General features: G+C 28.7%; 1 protein-coding gene across 1 annotated transcript in view; it reads right to left on the reverse strand.

Annotated features, from left to right (window-relative positions):
* Positions 1 to 7,348, reverse strand: part of LOC107444171 (protein Wnt-4) — a 160,812-nt gene extending 153,464 nt beyond the window's left edge. Inside the window, exon 1 of the mRNA XM_016058254.4 lies at positions 7,133 to 7,348. Within this exon, the coding sequence (XP_015913740.1) occupies positions 7,133 to 7,203 (71 nt within the window). The 5' untranslated portion in view covers positions 7,204 to 7,348. The remainder of the gene's footprint in view (positions 1 to 7,132) is intronic.
* Between the last annotated feature and the right edge of the window lie 13,046 nt (positions 7,349 to 20,394).

Raw genomic sequence — 20,394 nt, forward strand, 5'->3', positions numbered from 1 at the left:
TTTTTTTCTCTTTCATATCTTTCGTTTATTTAACGAATAAAAATATTTTGGCCTGAGCAAAAGTTTTGTGCATTTTTATGAAATTTTCGTTAAGTAATAACTTGTTATTTTTTAATTCAATTATAGGCGAAAAACTTTTTTCTCTTAACATGTGTTCATTAAACAGTGTTTAGTGAGCTTAACAATAAGTAATTTCTTTTCAATTATCAATGTTATTAGTGAAGTTTTAAATAAAAAAAATGTAATTAGATTTGATATAAGGATTTGGAAATGTTTTAAATTGATTTAACTTGAATTTTTATTGATTGTTTGTTGCTCGACAGTAAATAAATTTACATGAAATCAACAATGAATTTAATTCGAATAATATGAAATACAATTTGAAGCATTGTAAGAATTGTATTTAAAAAAAAAACAGAATATAATAATTATTCAAAACTGTTGATTATAAATCTTAAAATAATTTAAGATGTAGACAATTATTTTAGATCGAACCATACCTTCATTAAAAATGCCATCGTTCTTTAAGAAAATGGACGAAAATAATTTCTTTAAGAAAAATAAGTGTTCTAAAGAACATATAATTGTTTACTTTGAAAAAAAAAGTTTTAAAAAATCTTTTGAAAGAAGAATCCTTATAAAAATTCCACTTGCGAAAAAATAAGTAAAAAATAAAGCTATTTCTTATGTCAATAAAGAATACCACTTAAATTCACTCAAATAATTCAATTAGAATTCTCAATTGTGTGCGATTTAAAAGCGAGAAAGCTACGCAAGAATAAATTGTTGGGTTAAAGAGTCATATCGACGTCCCGATTTTCATTTGAAAAACAAAAATCGTTTCTTATTTACATAACAAGGGGAAAAGAAGATACAATTCATTTGTTCTTACCGGCATGCAATGTTTTTAAACGACTTCCATTTGTGCCTTTCGACCCCAAAAACGCCATTTTTTTTCCATGCCACTTAACGCTAATTGGGTATAATATGAAAAAAACACAACTACTTCGATTTAGTAGGAACAACATATGACGCAATGCTAAACGAATGGAATTTAGTTGTTGTTTATTTAGTTATTGTTATTAGTAGTTGTTGTTATTTGTTTTAGTTGTTGTTGTTTATTTAGTTGTATTTAGTTTCAATAACTTTTCTTTATAATGCAATAAAATCTGGCGAGCAGCTATTTAAACGATCGAACACTTCGTTTGTTTGTTTGTGGCTTGAAGTTAGGCTCGCAGAAAATGCCGTTCATGGGTTAAATTTAGTAGGAACAACACAACCTGTGACGTAGGCTATATTATACCCAATTCCCATTCTCACTTTCCGTTGTTGCTCACACAGCTCCTTTCTTTTTAACAATGTCATAAGTAATTCACTGAGTCGTTCACTTCTGAATAGTTCATCATTTTTTAAATAGGATGCACTATTTTTGAGAAATGATAATAAATAATTTTTAAGTTTTGATTTATAGCAAGATTTGAAATAAATTTTCTAAATAAGACGATTACGATTATTTTCATCTATGGATAACGATTTGAAGGAAGTTTAAAATAATTCTATACAACTAATTGCAGGTATTTTCATCAACAAAATCTTTTGCTAAAATGCAATCATATCAAATAAAATATAAAGTTGAATTCTATAAAAAGTAAGTTTTTTTTCTTAATATTACGATTTACAGTAAGCAAAAAAAAAAAAAAAAAAAAAGTATCCATAAAAGTATAAAAAAGTTCCATCCCAAAAACTTTCATCTAATGATCGGATCCTCAGGTTCTGGTACTCAATCTTAATGGTTCCAGGGAGTGACCTCAAATATGTTAATTAATTAGTGCAGTACTAAATAATTAGTACACAAAATCTTACTTTCTCCGAATGAATATATCTTTTTTTTGCGACAGATTCAGATTTCTGACCCCTGAAATATATGGGATTGCCGCAATCTGGGAAATATGGCCCCAATATGGTCAAAAGAGAGGTTCAAAGTTTGGACCCCATAACGTTAATTTTACTTTTTGCATACTTCACTATATCGCTAGAATTTTCAAGCGAATTGAAAGATTTTTGCACACAATTATAAAATTAGTTTATTTGAAGACAATTTCATGTAAAATATAACTTTTATTAAATATTTGTTTTCATTATTTTATTAATTACTAGTCGAAAAAATATTGAATTGTAAGGTATAAAATTTTTTACATCAATTTAAAAAATGTCATTTTGGATGGAAAAATACGAAATTAGAGTGAAATCGGTCGAATAGTTCCTGAGAATTTAAAAATGTGATTTCGATTTTTATATTTTAAGAATTTTGGTTAATTTTGTACATTTTACCTAGATTACCTAAATATTGGGATATTTGTTGTAAAATATTGCATTCTTGTTTAAACATGTAAACTATTTTTCTGAAACAAAGAGCAACACTTTTTACTTCAAATTTATATGATCACTTACAGAATTTATTCTTTTCCCCTAAAAATAGATAACAATCCCCCCAGGTAGTAGAGTTTGCAAGGAGCCCTTAGAGATATTCCCTCATTTTAATTCATTTCCTTTAGTTTTACATCATATTTAGTTTATATTATCGTTAAAATTCATTAAAATAAAAACGTATTAGCATTTTAAGTTTGGAGCAGTATAGCCACTTCCGTCTCATTGAACGGTAAATCATTCATTCGACTAATAAAACTTATTTAACAAACAAAGCATTAAACTTCCTTAGAACTTTGAATTTGAGAGTAAAAAATTATCACTAAATTAGGATATATTTAGTGATGTAATTAAAATACTTTTTTTTAAATATCGGTTTTTCATTGCATATATTATTTCTAAACCTAGAGAAAAATTTTAATTAAAAACAAATGTGAGCTTTTTGCTACAGTTTTGACTTCTAAGAAGCTCTTCTTTTTCTTAGAGTTTTTGTCAGTTAACATGCAAAATATTATACTTTGATCTGATAAAAACGAAACTTAAAAGCAATTCTTTGAAAAATTTAACAGAAATCAACTACGAATAAATTATATTTGTTTTTAAACAAACACTCAATTTTAATACTTTGTTCATAAAGTATTTAATATATAACGAATTAATCATTTTACTAAGCAAATTAATTTTTACAAGCTTAAACATGTATAAACAAGAAAAAGCAAGAAACTTAATGCACGCAAATGGGAGACTCCCTCTTGGGAAATGTAGAATTGCAAAAATCCAAAAGGAGAGAAAAAAAATCTCTCTAAGCAAATTCTGAAAACAAACGAAGCAGCTCGGTTTTAATTAAGCATATCGAGATTGGAAAACAGAAGAATGCTCATTTCGAATTGATGCTAGTTAATTAAAACTTACTAAAAGTTATTCCTTATTTTGAAATGAACCGTTTTCTTTTTTTATTCTAAATTTTGTTTTCAAATAAAAAATGGATTTAAATTAACAATGATGGCTTTAGTATTTTTTGTTCGATAAAATTATTTATTTTAAATTCGAGTATGCATTTTTTACCATCAAAGTAAATGGATTTTTTAGGTCTGTTAGAAATTCAGGATGTTTTTAACCATACTATCGTTCAAATATATTTAAAGCTACTTTCGTTAAATGAGTAAAAAAAAAGTACGTTTGAAAAACTTACAGGATTTAAAATATAAAAACGTACATAACAACAACTCTCAACCTAATGATAAAATTATGATTAATGATAATGATTAGATAATTATTCAAAATAAATATGCATTAATACATATATTTATAATTTTTCATGAAATGTTGAATTTTGAAACTTCGATTTCTGTGAATTGTTCAACTTGGCTAAAATTAAGTAGCGCAACATAATCTAAAACTAAGTTAAGACTAAATGACAACCGAGTGACTAAAATTAAGTAGTAGCATAGCATTTGACAAAAAAGCATAGCATAATGTAAAGGAGTTGCTAACTTATTGTTCAAAATTTTTTCGACCATTAATTCATTATTAATTAATAAATAATTGTTAAACTACTTTTTCTTGATAGAATTTCATGTTAATGATTAATATACTTGTGAGAACGATTGTTAAGCGCAATTGCCAGACTGGACTATCGGATTATATTTCGCCGAGAGCATCTACCTTCAATCTGTTGTAACTTAAACTTTAAATAGATTTAAAAAAATATCATCTTAACTCAGAGAAAGTACTTTTTTTTGCCTAATATTACGTCACAAAAATTTTAATATTTGGCAATAATTAATGAATATATTCTAAATGTGACCCTTTAACTATGAAAATTACAACATTTAATTTGAAGCTCTATTATTAATTCATATCTGATTCAAGCGGTTTTTAATTTAATTTGAAGCAAAAAAAAGTTTCAGAATATTTTTTGAAACATTTTAAAAGTTTTAAAGACCAAAAATTAACATTCAAGGAATCATTTGTGGAGAACTGATTGAGCCGTTATGAAACATGATTTGCAACATGAGATATGATGCATGCTAAAGGATGGAAAACAGACAAAATTTAAATGTTAAGAACGGTTTTCTCTTAATATTTTAGAAACGCGCACTCAAAAAAATTATAATAAAATGTGGCAGATATTCAAGAAATTGAAATATTTCCAATTTGACCTTAAAAATTATTTAAATGATGATTAAAGTAAATTTTCATAACAATTTAAGGCACTTCATAGCTTGGCATAAAACAAATAGTTTCGTTTTAAATTATTATCTTCATATTTAAATCTCAATTTTGAATTAATATTAGTTAAATCTAGCTTATAATCATCATATTATTTTTTAGTAATTGCAGATTACATTTTCTAATTTCATAAGTGTCATTTGATTGGCCTATGCCATACCTATAGACTTAATTACTCAGTCTACAAGACTGTTGTAGTTGATGCTATAGTTACGAATGTGAAACGTGTAGAATTCTAAGTTTCTGAAACTTATATTGGAAAGTTTTCTAAGCAAACTTTACTCTAAAATTTGAAGATTTTTTAAAAGTAAATTTCTCGTTCTTTTTTTTAAAAAAACATATCGTATGGGCTAATTTAGTCGTGTTATAACATGATACATTTCTTAGTAAGATAGCGCAGATTCTAAAATTTAAACAGTAAATAACTCAAATGTGGTGTACTAGTGTTTAAGTGAACAAGAAGTATCCTCCAGGCGAAAAAAAGTTCTTCTTTTAATTCGAAGTAAGCATTAGAATTTTTACATGAATTAATTACAAATTACAACACGAAAAATATTTTATTTATTTTACGCTGTAAAAGACTTCGGATCAAGTAACTATACAAAGTACCGGCACTTTGGGTGCATCACCCGTAAAATCCATTTTACTGTAAAATTAATTTTTTACCTTAAAATATTATACCGTAATTTTTATAGCAATATTTATTTAATGAGCGAAATTCAATGATTCTACGATTCATTGTTGCAAAAATTGCGGTTTATGAGATTTTTTTGTCCGTAACATATTTCGGTAAAAATTACCGGCAATTACTGAGTGCTGATACTTTTTATCGTAATTTGATCCAGAATTATTTTGCAGCGTATAAGAGTTTTCTTAATTCACATGAGTTAAAAATATCTTATTCTATAATATAAATATGACGTTGTATTATTAAATCATGTGTGTAATAATATACTTAAAAAAATAAATTATAAAAAAAGTTAAAAATTATTACAAAAGTAATCATGTTATACGACATATCATCAAAAAGAAAAGAAATACGAAGTATTTCTTTCTCATTTTATAAATGTAAAATTAACAAAAAATAACATACTTTAAAATGCTATAAAAGTCAATATTAGGTTAAAAAAAATATTTTTCAAATTAATTTTTTCTCTCAAAGCATGGAAACTAATATTTATTATGAAAAAAAAATCATAAGGTCTGAGTTATAAGGTTAAGCGCAACTTTATAACTCAAGTTTAGGATAAAACATTCTTAAAAGTGATATTTACAATAAGTAACAAAGTTAATTTTTTTTTAAAGTTTCTCTCAATTCATCGAGTTTAATTGAAGCAAAAAAAGCAATTTTAATTTTTTTAAAGGACCTACGTTATAAATAGTATTGTGCTATAATGAAAATCTCGTCATATTTTAAGAAGAAGAAATTATAAACAAGAAAAAAAAATTTTGTTTGATTTTTACAATAAATCAAAATTTTTTCTGGAACCATATTTTTGTATGTTAGTTTAAAAGCTTGAAAAATTATTGCATAAAAACACGCGTAACATTGAAAAATACTAAAATTTCAAATGCCAACAAAAATCTTAATTTTTTTTCATTATCTATAGACGCAAAATTGAAACTTAAATCGAGACAGAGATCAGTTTTCTTCAAGTTTCAAATTAAAAAAAAGTTCAAAAAAAAGAGAGAAACAAAATAAAAGTAAGAAATAAACTGGGTTCCTACTCAATTTCAGAAAAAAAATTCCCTGATTGCCTAAAATTTTTATATTTTCAATTGATGAAAATGTCAATACCAAAGAACCAATTTGAATTTTTTTTACTTTACTTTTCGAATTTATTTTCCGTATTACTTTTTAGACAAAATTATTTTTTGAAAACTTGATGACTTTCAAGGTTGTGTGTCCTCTTAAAAATGATGTAACCCTTTGACGCAGTTGGGACGCCTGTGCACGTTTTATATATTTTCTTCTGATGCTCTAACTTCGAGAAAAAATATATTTTGCTATTTTTTAAATGTAAAAAAGTTTAACAATTACTAAAAAAAAGTCTGATAGATTACCGGAATTATGTTTGTAATAAATATAAAATCCAAAAAATAGTTTATATTCAAAAATTTAACAATAATTGGTTTTGTAAATTAAAGAAATTTCAATGATAAATAACTGTTTCTCATAGGTCTAAATAACAGTAAATAAGTACGAATTTGAAAAATTATTGTTTGGATGTGTGTTTGAAAGATTACCTTAAACTCAGAAGAAGATAACTGTGTTTCATGCTGTATTTTATAACCATAAATTATTAAAATGCTAAATATAATTATTTTTCACTTATTTTGATCTAAATTAATATAAACTAAGGAAAAAAGTATGAGAAATATGTCTAATAAAAATTATGCGACAAGGAGATAAAATTTTTTTAAAGGATGTCACAAAATATCTAATTGAGGATAAGTTAAAAACGTTACTTACATCCATTTTATAGCAAGACCTTCCGGCAAAAGCAACAAAAGGAGTAAAATATTTAACCAAAGAATGGTCATCTTTCACCACTTCAAGAAAAAACCACTACCAAAAACATCAACTCATTCAAGAACACATGATTGACCATCAGTCAGCGTGGAACAAACGGCAAGGTGAATGAGACCGCATCTCATGTGTTCCATCCACACTTCCCAAACGATAAGTAAGATCCATGTGGAAAAGGATAGAAGGAGAGGGATGTTTTTTGCTCCACCCCTGACGGCCAACCAATAAGAGCACGGAATCCTGTCCAAGTTTTCTTTTTTCGAATCTTTTTTCCTTTCTATTTCGTTTCAGACGCAATTTTTTTTATTTTTCTTCAAAAGACCGCTGCCCGTTGATGAAGTGGGGTGCTCAAATCGAAATGAAATGATAATTCGAAGGAAAAAGTGTATGACACTGGAAAGAATTTCTTAATTCTTGTTTCGGTATCCGTATGGTGGAGGTAGGATGGGAGATGTGTTATGAGTTATTATCTTTTGTCTTCGTTTGAAAGTGGCGAGATAAAGAACGTGTTGTAAATTTATCCCAAACAAGGGTTTTGTTCTTTTTAGAACAAATTTGCTTGTTTAACAACGGAAAGAATGCATATTGTTTTTGTTTTATTCATTTTTTTGGCACGTCTGTCTATTTTGTGCTCAATACTAGAGCCGATGGTTGTGTTTTATATTCTTCTTCTATCCTTCCACGCTCAAAAAAAATTTTTTTTTGCAAAATAAATGTAGAAATAAAAATGTTTAGATGAGCGTTAACACTACTTTATAGCTCACCTTACATACTTTACGAACTATTAAGTAATTTATGTTTCAAAAATACATAAGGTTGTAAGAATATAACATTTTGATGTAACATGCTTCATAAGAAATATTTTAAAACGAGAGAAAAAAAATTGCAAGTACCATATTTTTAGAATCATATTCACCATAAAATTTTCTTTTTTTAAAATAAAATATGATTTACAGAATAACAAGATATACATTGGATAAAAGAAATTGATGTAACTTGAAACTTATTGGTATATTCGAATATTTTATAAAGATATATTCTCATCGAAAATTAGAAATAGAAAAACTCAAATTGTAGAGAATAGAAAAAAATATGTGTAATTTTATTTCTTAATGAAAGAAAAAATTTTAAAATTTTCGTGAAACCCTGCAACAAATAAAATTACTATCCAGCCACAATGTAATTTCAAATTCGTGCTACAATAAAATTCAATAATCTTGAAATAGTATAATTTAACATTTCTTCCACATTATAGTTTAACATTTAAGACACAATATAATTTAATATTCTTTCCTAAGTATTATTCAAAAGTTCTACCAAAATATAATTTAAAAATATTGCAATATTATTATTTAATATTCCTGCCACTGTATAATTTAATATTTGTGCTACAATATAATTTTGAACGGATCGGTTTAGTATAATGTATTATGAATGTATGTAGATGGATGTTTAGCTGTATAGATTTATATGGAAAACATTGTACACCAAGTACACACAGATTTTTTTTTGTTTGTTTGTTTAGAAAGACATAAAGGAGAAGTGGGACTGCTGAAAATTAGACTAAACATTGTTCTGATTTTCTAACTCTTTCTCAGTTAAGGCATCATACAGGCTTTTAAAAATTTATGTAAAAAAATTACAACACTCTTGAGAACATAATTTAAACACTAAAATTAATATTTGTTCCTAAACTCAAAAATTCAAAATATTGCAATTTTGAATTTTTGTTCAAATTAATTAAATCCAAAATTGAATCCAAAATTTTGGGTTTACGACTACCATTGTTCAATTCCGTAGCCTTGTAATTTTGAACCCAATCCAGAAGAAAAGGGAACTCCTGGATCAAATATTAGAAAAATTTGCCTTTGTGGAGGACTTTTTGATAGAACTAACCTGCATTTGCGTTACATGCAGAGGAAAACCACGAAAACAACCCACGGTTAGCCTGACTGCAAGGGGACTCCCATGATCCGTCTACCACAGAGGAAATTTTGCATCCACATTGTGGTTGGTGCGAGCCTGGTGTGGATCGAGTTCGAATCGACCAGTCACCACTTGGATTCGAAGCCGGGCCACTTCATGCACAGGTGATCGTTCTATTCCCTGAGCCTCCACGCACCACAGAGGGCATATTAACGTTCATCTTAACTCAATTTTTTTTTAAATGGCTCTACTCATAGTTATAAAAGTGGTGTCTTCTGGAGTGCCTATGTGTTATAAGATAAAACCGTTTACAGCGATACCTGTTGAAAAACTGGTGAATTAGCATTTTTCATGAACAAGGTTAGAGGGGTAAAAAAAAGGAATTACTATGTTGCCGTGCATTATCGATTCAGCCTGCTTTGAGAAATGAAAAAAAAAGCGCTTATGTTAATAATTTTTTTACCCGTGTACACCTTTATATTGACTTTACGAAACGATTTTAGAAAAAAAATGATTAGATCGATTAAAATAATTTCTATGAAACGTGGAAATTGAAATTATCGAAAATAAATTTCTTGTGATAAATAGCATTTTTCACTCTTGAAGATCGTAGCGACACATCGCATAGTGGAAAATCGTGAACAAATAAATGCGGGTTTTTCCGTAACATTTTCGTCTATAGTATAGCGTTTCTTAGCATTCAAGCATTCATATTAACTAAATCGATAATGCTCCACAACTTTGCAATTCATTTTCCTCCCATATATCACACTTGTAAAGGTAGGTACACTTTAATTCTGTAGTATTTCACTAAGTGGCGTTTTAAATGGTTTTATCATGCAGAATACATGGATCCAAATAAATTTTACAATTACTATATGTGCGATGATAAACAAACAATTTTGAAAAAAAAATCACAGTTCTTCGTAAAAAAAAAAGCTTCTATTCATTAAAATTTACAAGTTCTACTTTTTTAAAGTTTCTATAGAAGGTGTTATAAAAGTTTGAAAACGAACAAATATCTCGAGAAATATACATTGGATCGAAAAAATGAAAAATAATGTCAATCAATATTTTAAAAGCCATTCAATAATTCTAAACTCGATTTTTTAACTTTAAATATAAACCTCTATTTTTTATTGCAGGTTTTGATTCTCCAGAAAAAATTAACCTTATTTGAGTTTAAGGTTTATGCATTTTTCTTCCCAGATGGCGCTGTAACCAAAAAACAAGCTGTTTAAAATTATGAATCTCAAGACCCATCGGTTTAGATGAAAATACACGTTAAAAAATTTTGTATCGATTTTTTAAATTTTTTTTTTTTTAGAAAATATACAGAAACATTTTTAGTTTTATTTATTTCTATTTTCAATCTCAAAAAGGTGTCTCGAAAAGATAGATTAAGAAGGTTAATATAAAATCGGTAAAGAATTATTTTTAATTGATTTAAAAAAAAAATAACCGATATATTTTTAGTTTTATTTATTTTTATTTTCAAACTGACGGATCCCGAGCTACAACCATTTTAAACAGTCTTCATTCTTTTTAATTTTCTCTTTAGAAGAGCCATATGTGAAGTAAAATGCGAATAAACTGTAACTCAAATAAGGTTACTCTTTTCTGAAGAATCCGAATTTGCAACAAGAAAAAAAAGAGGTTTATAGAGATTTCAATATTGCATCCGGCCTTAGTATATTAAATCGATGGTGTTCTATTACTTCGAAATTTCCACCATGCAGATGGTTCCACCATGCAGACAGTATGAGCTCTATTAAATTATTCAATCAATAAAGGTACTTTGATAAAATCACAGCTCCCCTCAAAAAATACAAATTGCAAGCTCTACTTTTTAATTATTAAATTTTTAATTAGCGTGGAAAAAAGTAATTGAAATCTAATAAACTGAGTTAACATTGTTGTCGAATTTACGGACCAAAAATGAAAGAACGTAGAGAAAAATTGTAACTGTTTCATAAAGGGCAGTTTTTTTAATCATAAATCTCTTCATAACATGCTAAATCGTACTCACCGAAGCGATTCACTAAAACAAACAGTCCGTGCCTTAAGTCACTCATGCATATAACTCTCGAAGAGTAATAACTAATTATGAGATTTTCATATTCCAAAAGAAACATATTTTATTTAAGTTACATCCTTCTTCAAAAAATGATACAATGTAGTCGTTTGCTAGACACGATAATAAATGATAAAAGTCAAGGGCTCAGAATTTATTAAAGAATGAAGTATTTTCAGAGAACTTAAAATGGACGATTGACTGTTTGAAATTAATTTTAGTAAAAGCGGGAATACTTTTAATAACTATTATTAAACCTAAAGGTATTGTAATTTAATACAAGTATTAATTTTATTTTTAATTTATATTGAAAATTATTTGTCAAACAAACCTTGTAGAGTATCATAAAATAAGATAACGTAAAATGATTTTATTAATTTTTTTAATTGCTTCAACTTTATAATTTTTTTTTTTCTTTTCAAAACAAGAAATAGATGTTGACAAAACAAGGATAGAAATGAGTTCTTTAAGTTGAGGGACATGAGTGCAACAAGTAGCTGTAATAAATAAGTTTTAGGGGTCAGTATCACATTCATTATAGCTTAAATGGGTCCACTTCTTGAAACTTTTTCTATTAAAAATGCAGCAGTTTCGTTCTTAATTATTTCTATATTTAAGCTTAGAATATTAAATATACAGAATTTTTATTTGTATAACTACATTAGGGAACGTTTTTTTCTCTTCTGATAAATAAAATTTTTCAACTGATGTTAGATACTTTAGTATTGCTGATTTCAAATCTGAGATCAGTTTCTCTCTCCAAGATAAAGATTTTTTTAAAATGACATTTTTATTTTGTCGAAATGTGCAAGTTTAACGACGTTATATAAAACTGGGAGGGGGGCAGCGAAAATATTGTGACAAACGTCTAGGGGAGAGGGTATATTACCAGAATTAAAATTGCATAGAAACCCATACCCGGAAATGTCGTCATACGCCTCTAGGGGAGCCTCTCTATTATGATTTGTTCCTTCGTAAGCATTTGAACAGATCATAATAGGGGAAGTGCCTATAGCCGCGCATGACGACACTTCCAGGCATGGGTGCCTATGCAATTTTAATCCTGATGATGCGTCCTAACACCGCTAGAATTTCACCGCAACATTTACGGGGCTTCTTGTGCTATATAACATTTTTAAACTTGCAAATTTCCACAAAGAACAGATTAAAAATGCCACTTAAAAAAATTATAGCTTTAAGAGCAAAATTTATTTCAATTTTGAAATCCCAACAGCCGAATTAGGCAAGATCAAGTATTTGTATTAACGCCGTAAAGAAAATTGTTCCCAGTGTTAGTAAGAAACATACACAAGTTGTTCCAAAATGTTCTACGATGTGTTTAGTTTTTTAAAAACATAAAAATTTAAAGAAAGAAACGTTTTTTGTATTCGGTGTAACTGAAAACCTTATACTTTAATATTAATAATTTACAATACACTTAATTCAGAGAACGAAGTGCGTAATTTTCAAGATTTTCTTGTCTCAGACATTTTAAGAAAAACTGGCTTTGATCCATAAAACTGAATAATAAAATGGTAAATTTAATAAAAATACAAAGAATTCAAAATAGAAAATAAAGAATTTTTTTTCTTCTTTATTTTATCTTTCAATTTAAAACAGCATTATTTATTATTATTAATATTTTGTTATTGTAATAAGGATCATAAATTTATTTCCTTAGATACGAGAAAATGCCCTTGAAATAAAAAAAAAAGAACCACTATGTAAATAATGGCAACTATTCTACCATTGAAAACGATACTATATATTCATGCGTCCAGATGCTAATTCTTAAAAAAATATAAAAATATATTGTGATTAACAGTTACTTATTTTTGATTAAAATAAAATTGAATTTCGATTTCCAAATTAAATAAGTATCTAGAAAAAGTAATTTTCACTTGGTTATTAAGTTAATTTACTTTTATATTCCTTAATTAATTTAATTTAATTCGCTTAAAGCTTAATGCTTTTAATTATTAGAATTTCATTATTGTTAACTATAAAAAATCAAACTTCCTTATTTCTTAAAAAAAATCACAGCTTCAAATTTTCTAATTTTATTTACTTACTTTAATTACTTTACTTACTTTACTTACTTTTTATTTACTTACTTTTTTTATTTACTTACTTTATTTACTTACTTTACTTTTTCTAATTTTATTTAACTAATTCAGCATTATTTTTTTTAAAAAAATCTATAATGTAATGTCCAATTATTCTTGATTCATACTTTTCGTAGTAATGGCTGTTCTACGAATTCCATCAATATTTTTCTCAGAACTATCTCTTTCAGCTTCTACTTAAAATGTAACTTTTTTGCAAGTTTATACAAGTTAAAAAACATTTCTCTGCGTACATAAAAGATAATATAAGAGCTCATTTAATGCATAGTTTTAAAGCTGTGTTTCATTCCATTTACAATATTTAAAATGCTTCAACGTATAATCTAAAACTTTATTTATAAATTACAAAAACTTTAATTTTTTAAATTTCATAAATTTATTTATCCTTTCTAAAAATTATTATAAATGTGTAGGTCCTTTTAAAATCAAATATTCATACAGTTTTATTACATATTTACTTTTAAATTTTCTCTCTAAACAGTAGATGGCAGCACAATAATTTCTACGTCGTTAGTTCCTAATACTTCGAAACATTTTCGATGCTCAAGACCATGATAGTACCGTAGAAATGAACTGGACTTCGTAAATTCCATTTCTATTAGAACTGGTTTTAAATTTTCTTCATCTAAACTGAAAAATGTTCTCTTTTTTTATCATTTAAAACATACATATTACAGAAACTTTTTATTAAACTAACTATTTAAAAAATTTGATTATTGATTTAAATTTTTTCTTATTTTCTTTCCGTTTGTTCAAAAGGTTTTATTTTTAAATGAAATATAATTATTATAATTATGATATTAGACTGCGATTGCTTTAAAAATCAAAATTCTTACTAAAATGAATAAATTAATTTTATTTTTAAAAATTAAAAAGATTTTTATTATTATTTTTTTTTTAAATTTTACTTTCCATAAAATTATTTCGTTCATTTCTTTTTTAAATTAAAATAAAAACTTTTTCCAACTGAAAAAACTAAATTTTATAAATATTTTTTCTTAGTATTAAAGAAAAACGAGCGTTTATCAGGAGAAAAATTAAAAAAATTCTTTAAATAATTTTCCCAACTATATATATATATATATAAACAAACACAAATGTTTTTAAGTAAAAAATATTCATACAAATTAAGATTTTTATAAATAAACTAGTGGGCTGTGCCCCCTGCTCGCTAACGCTCGCCAACCCCCGAAAATTGCTACGCAATCTTATATAGTTTGCTTCGCACACCAAGCTCGCTTCGCTCGCTACTAACTTAGGTACATTGCAAATGCACAAAATTCTAAGAATTCAAAACAATAATTCAAATCCATATAACAACTTTTTTAAAAAAAAAAAATTACATCTTTTTAGTAAATACTAAGTCATTAAAATAAATTTGAATTCAAATAAATGACATGTAATTCGTTAAACCTATTAGAAATGTGCTATAGTATAAAATCTTAAGATAAAATTTCTAAAACTGATATCTCTTTAAAAAGGTTTAAATTTTGGCTATAATTAAGTCTATTAAAAATTTAAATAAGAGAAATTGCAATGGAAAAACCCTGCATAAACAAAACATTGAATTTCGCAAGAAATCTCGTTTGGTGAGAATGCTCTCTTTTGTCAAAAAATACAAAATAAACTGACCTCAAATAAAACTCCAAGGACTTCGAATCAAATAATTAAGGAAACTACTATCACGTTTAATATAAAAGAAAGATTCATTAACTAAACAATAAAATTACAGCATCGCAGTTCCAAAAAACAAATCTCACACTCACTCAAAAAAACAATTTACCTTCTAATTAGTCACCATAGCAACCACAAAACTCTTCTCGTTACCATCTATAAACTGATATATAATAAATAAATTATTTAACAAAAAATACGATGCGCATAAGCACATAATATTTTACACTCTGGTTATTTCAGTTTCCGTTTTTAGAAGCGCTATAAGTTGAGCCACCCAATCTAGATTTGGCATGTGACATTTTTAGCGGCAATTATTGGTTGATTTTCTAGCGTTGCCATTCCGAGAGTTGTAATGAGGCTTTTTTTTATCGCCGTGTAAGAGAAATATATATATAGATTGTCTTGAATTATTCACGTGTTTCATCTTAAAATATTTTTTAATTTACAAACGAAAAAAAAAAAAACTTGTTTCATATTAGATAAAAGAAACTACCCTACAGACGAATAAGACAGAGCAGAAAACGTCAGCAAGAACTAAGAAGACTCTTCAGAAAGGATGGTTTGTGAGACCTATTAATTACAAGACGGATATCTTAACGCAGCATTTCCTAAAGTTGTGGCTTTTGTGTACCCTTTCTAAATTTTTCATAACGCTGTGTACCATGAATAAGAAAAATTTTATTTTTTGCTATAAAAAATTGCACAAAAGTTAAAACACCACTAATTAGTAACTGTTAACTCTGCAAAAATAGTCAATAGAAAAATACGTAATACAGTAAGGAACCGATTATCCGGAACGATCGGGACCATTGCTATTCCGGATAACTGATTTTTCCGGTTTTCTGAATCACTACAAAAAGCCGTTTTTTTATTGTTAAACTCCACTAAAAGAAAATATTTGGAAATAATCTTAAAAAGAAAAAAAAACGATGAAGTAATACGGAAATGATTACTTCTAAAATGATGGTATTGTAAACATCTTTCAAAAAAGAAAGAAAAATCCTAAAATCTTATGAGGAAAAAAAAGTTTTTTTTTTTAAAAATGGCGGGAAAATTTATCGAATTTTGTTCCGGTTTTTTGGTTTTCTGATTTCCGGATAACGGGTTCTGCACTGTAGTAAATTTTCATGGATAGCTTTCTTTTTAAATAAAATTTTTTGAAATTTTCGTCTGGTGCAAGCTATTTCGTATAAGAACGCGTACCCCCGCTAAACTGTTCCCGTACCCCTGGGGGTACGCATAACACACTTTGTGAAACGCTGTCTTAACCATTGCACCACTCCTCCATATTTATTGAGTAGATTATTGATTAAATGTTAAATGAATGAAACCTTTGGTGATCTTATCTGAACACAAAAGCTGCATTTCGCAAAAATTTTGTTTAATCTTGTGTTTTCTTTCATGTGTTTGATTTTAAGTTTGGTTTCGTTTCTATAAGAGTTTTGCAGATTCATACTTTTCAGTCAATTTCAACATTTGCATTTGTTAATATCGCATTCGCAGAACCGTGATAAGCTTAAGCTGTTGTCCAAAGTAGAGGGTCGCAAAATTTTATATGCTGATTAGTTACCCTGCTGATTACCATAATGTATATTGCTTTCTATTTCTTTTAAACAAGTATTTATTGTGTATGCATGTTTTTTATTTTATGACTTTTTCATAGTTCGTCGCGATTTCGAAATTGATTGTTAAATGAAAATATATTCAATTACCGAAAATGATTTAACATTCATAATTCGTTCATACTTTTTAAATGTTTTTCTTGCAGTTTTTTTCCCTCAATTGCTTTGAGTTGACACTTTTTTGGCCAGATACTATCATGAAAACTACCATGTCTGTTAATGCAACTCAATTTTTTTCTCTCACATTTTCAAGAGCTACTTTCAACAAGACATTAATTTGATAATGAGTAAATTCAAATTTTTAGAAGAAAAGCTTGTAAATTCCTATTTATGCCTGCGATCAAATTTTTAATTTTTATAACCAGATAGAGTAACAGATACGACTTTTTAAAGAATAAAAATTTAAGAAACTAAATATTACTAAAGACGCCCGGTGGCTGAGCGGTAGCTCTTCGCGCTGTCGTGCCACAGGTCCCTGGTTCGATCCTGGGGCCGGGCAAGGTTGACTCAGCCTTTCATCCCTTCAGTGGGTCCATAAATGAGTACCAAGCATGTTTGGGAACTAAACACTGGGGGTTCCGCGGACCACCTGACCGGAACATCTACTCCTGCACACCAGAGCCCAAGGTCAAGAAAACTGAGATGGGCACAGTAGGCCTTGGCCCTCTATGGGCTGTCGCGCTACTGAGTTTAGTTTAAATATTACTAAAAATCCTTAACTAAACATAATGCTATCGTTCCAATAATTTAAACTGCATTGTTCAAAATGATTTCTTGATTATCTTTTTAATGGTTAAAAACAATAGTTGGAATTTTAAAATTTGCAAATTTTTATTTTTCTATTTTTGCCAGTCCTCCTCTACTTAAAAGCGAAATATATAGTTCAATCGAACCCTGTTATTGCGAATTGTCTGCGGAATCAGCAATAAGTTCACTGTGAACGATGCTTCACTATATCCTAATTATCAAAAAAAAAAAATTTTTTTTTAGCATAAGATAGTAGGAAACAGTGATTACGACGTACATAATTATTAACTGACTAAATATTTATCAAATTAAATAGGAAACTAGTTTGATTAATTTTTACATTCTATGGAAGAAATTAGCGATTTTCGATTGACTACGATTCTATTTAAATATAGTTCACCAATTTTCGTATCAACAGTTTTATTTTATTACCGTCGTTGAAGAGTCGACCCAATTTTTTGGGTTTACGACCACTAATGTTCAACTCCGTAGCTATGTAATTTTAAACCCAATCCAGAAGACAAAGGAACTCCTGAATAAAGTAATGGGAGAAATTTGCCTTCATGGAGGACTTTTTGATGGAACTAACCAGCATTTGTGTTACATGGAGGGAAAAACAACAAAAACATCCCAAGGTTAGCCTGGCGGCACGGGGAATCTAACCCTTGATCCGTCTACCACTGAGGATATTTTAAGTCAGCAGCCCTGTGGCAGAATCGCGGCGACACGGCGACAATGTCGCAGAACGTTACAGAGTTCTCGCAGAAAGAATTTTTCTTTAGAAAGTAAAAAATTTTGGTTTTCTCTCTGCAAAAATTTTCGAATTTTTTTTCTTTAAAATTATATTTAAAAGATTACTTTTTTGAGCATCGGAAGGGAAAGGAATGTTCGTAATTTTTCGATTCTTATTTGTGAAAAATAAAGAATATTGAAGCAAAAAATTTCTTTTCGGCAGAAATTATTTTTCCCTTCCAGAGGGGAAGAAATGATTAATTTTAGCATGAATGATTAATTTCAACGTGATTTTTTTATTACGCACCTTACAAAATGTGACAATATCGCCCGAGATGATTAGAAGAAAAAAAATATTGCATATTCATTTTTAAAAAAATACATACAATTTTATTACACCCAAATAGGCTTTTCTTTGTGAATACAACGTTTCTGTTACTTTAAATTTAATTAATAACATATATATTAGTTATTGTTAAAAGTATCTTGCAGAAAGATATTAGTGCTAGAGAGGTTTGTTGCAGAAAGCCACAGTGTGGTCGGTGCAAGCCAGATGCGGAATTCATATCGACCTGTCATCCCTGGGATTCGAACCCGGTTTACCTCAGTGGAAGGCGATTGCTCTATTCCCTGAACCATTATGGCTCCGTAGCAGCAATTAGCAAAAACCCATTATTTTCCAGTTCTCAATTTCTGCAAGAAAAAAATTTCAGAATATTTAACGCTTATTTCACTTCGGGAAGATGCCATACGGCAGGGAAAACTTTTCATTGCAAATTTTTGTTTACCTCCTTAACTAAATTAAAGTATAGAAAAAATTACTTCAGGCAAACCTAGAGTAATCGATAATTCTTCAAATGCTGAAAAAAAAAATTCAAAATATTGGAAGAGAACTTCCTCATTGCGTAATTCTAGGTTATCTTCTCATAATTTATTTTCCTTTCGATATTTTAAAAATTCTATTCAGTATTTCAAACATCATCTAGGTTTGTCTGAACTCACTTTTTCTATACTATAAATTTTAAATTACTTTTGGAAGTTAAGGTTGTTGTTAATTTACGTCGAACTAGAGCTGTACAATGGGCTATTGGTGACGGTCTGGGAAACATCCCGGAGGATGATCCGAAGACATGCCATCACAATTTTGATCCTCTGCGGAGGGGATGGCACCCCCGCTTCGGTAGCCCGACGACCTGCACGCGAAGTCGAGCACTTTACGGTAGAACAGTTTAACAAGGACCAATACCGCACACCCTACGCAGGCTGATCCAAGTGGTCACCCACCCGCACACTGACCGTAGCCAGTGATGCCTGACTTTGGGAAACAAATTAGAATGAAGCGAGTTAAGGAAGTGACATAGTTTTAAATTTAGGATTCTACCTTCTTGGTTGAAGGTTCTAAAATTTATCCAAAGTATTCGACCTATCACTTACTGACAGCTAAATCAGAATTGAGTGTCTCTACTCTAGAGAATCATGGTCATGTATGACACCATTCATAAGTAAAGTAGTCTCCGCTGCGAGTTGTGGTGGCTTAGGGGATAGAGCATTCGTCTTGCAATGGGAAGAACCGGGTTCGAAACCAAGCGATGGCTGGTCGATACGAATTCCGCATCCGGCTCGCACCGACCACTATGCTGATGTAAAATATTCTCAGTGCAAGAAGGATCATGGGTTTGAGTCCCCTAGCTATCAAGCTACCCGTGGGAGGTTTTTCTCTGCATGTAACGCAGATACGGGTTAGTTCCATCAAAAAGTCCTCCTTGAAGGCAAATTTCTCCCAATACCTGATCTAGGAGTTCCCTTGTCTTCTGGATTGAGTTCAAAATTACAAGGCTACGAAGTGGAACAAAAAAAAAAAAAAAAACTAAGTCGTAAACCCAAAAAATTGGGTCGGCTGTTCAATGACAGTTATGAAATAAAATATTTCGCTGCTTAGTAATGAAAGAATGTGACAACTTGGAAATTTTCTGAGCTAGGGAAAGCGAAATGTGTTTTTTTTTTGAGGCTGGTAGCATAGAAATTATTGCAGGCTTTGAGTATTTATCTAGATGTCAAAGATTTTATATTTTAATTTGTGGAACTTGAACTTGTGAAAAATGGCTGGTTAAAAAACAATGTCACGCTGATTGGATTCTTTAAAGCGCTTTTTCCAGAATAAGCTGCCATTTTTAAAGCTTTGCAATTTTTATCTTTAAATTTAATATATTTTTATTTCCTGATTATATATTGTTAGAAAAATCTTTATGTTTTTTTCGTAAACTTTTTGCGTTTCATTATTTTTAAAGCCAGAGTTTCTAT

Source organism: Parasteatoda tepidariorum, chromosome 8, assembly GCF_982258835.1.
Source record: "Parasteatoda tepidariorum strain Cologne lab strain chromosome 8, Ptep-v5.0, whole genome shotgun sequence".
Classification (NCBI taxonomy): domain Eukaryota; kingdom Metazoa; phylum Arthropoda; class Arachnida; order Araneae; family Theridiidae; genus Parasteatoda; species Parasteatoda tepidariorum.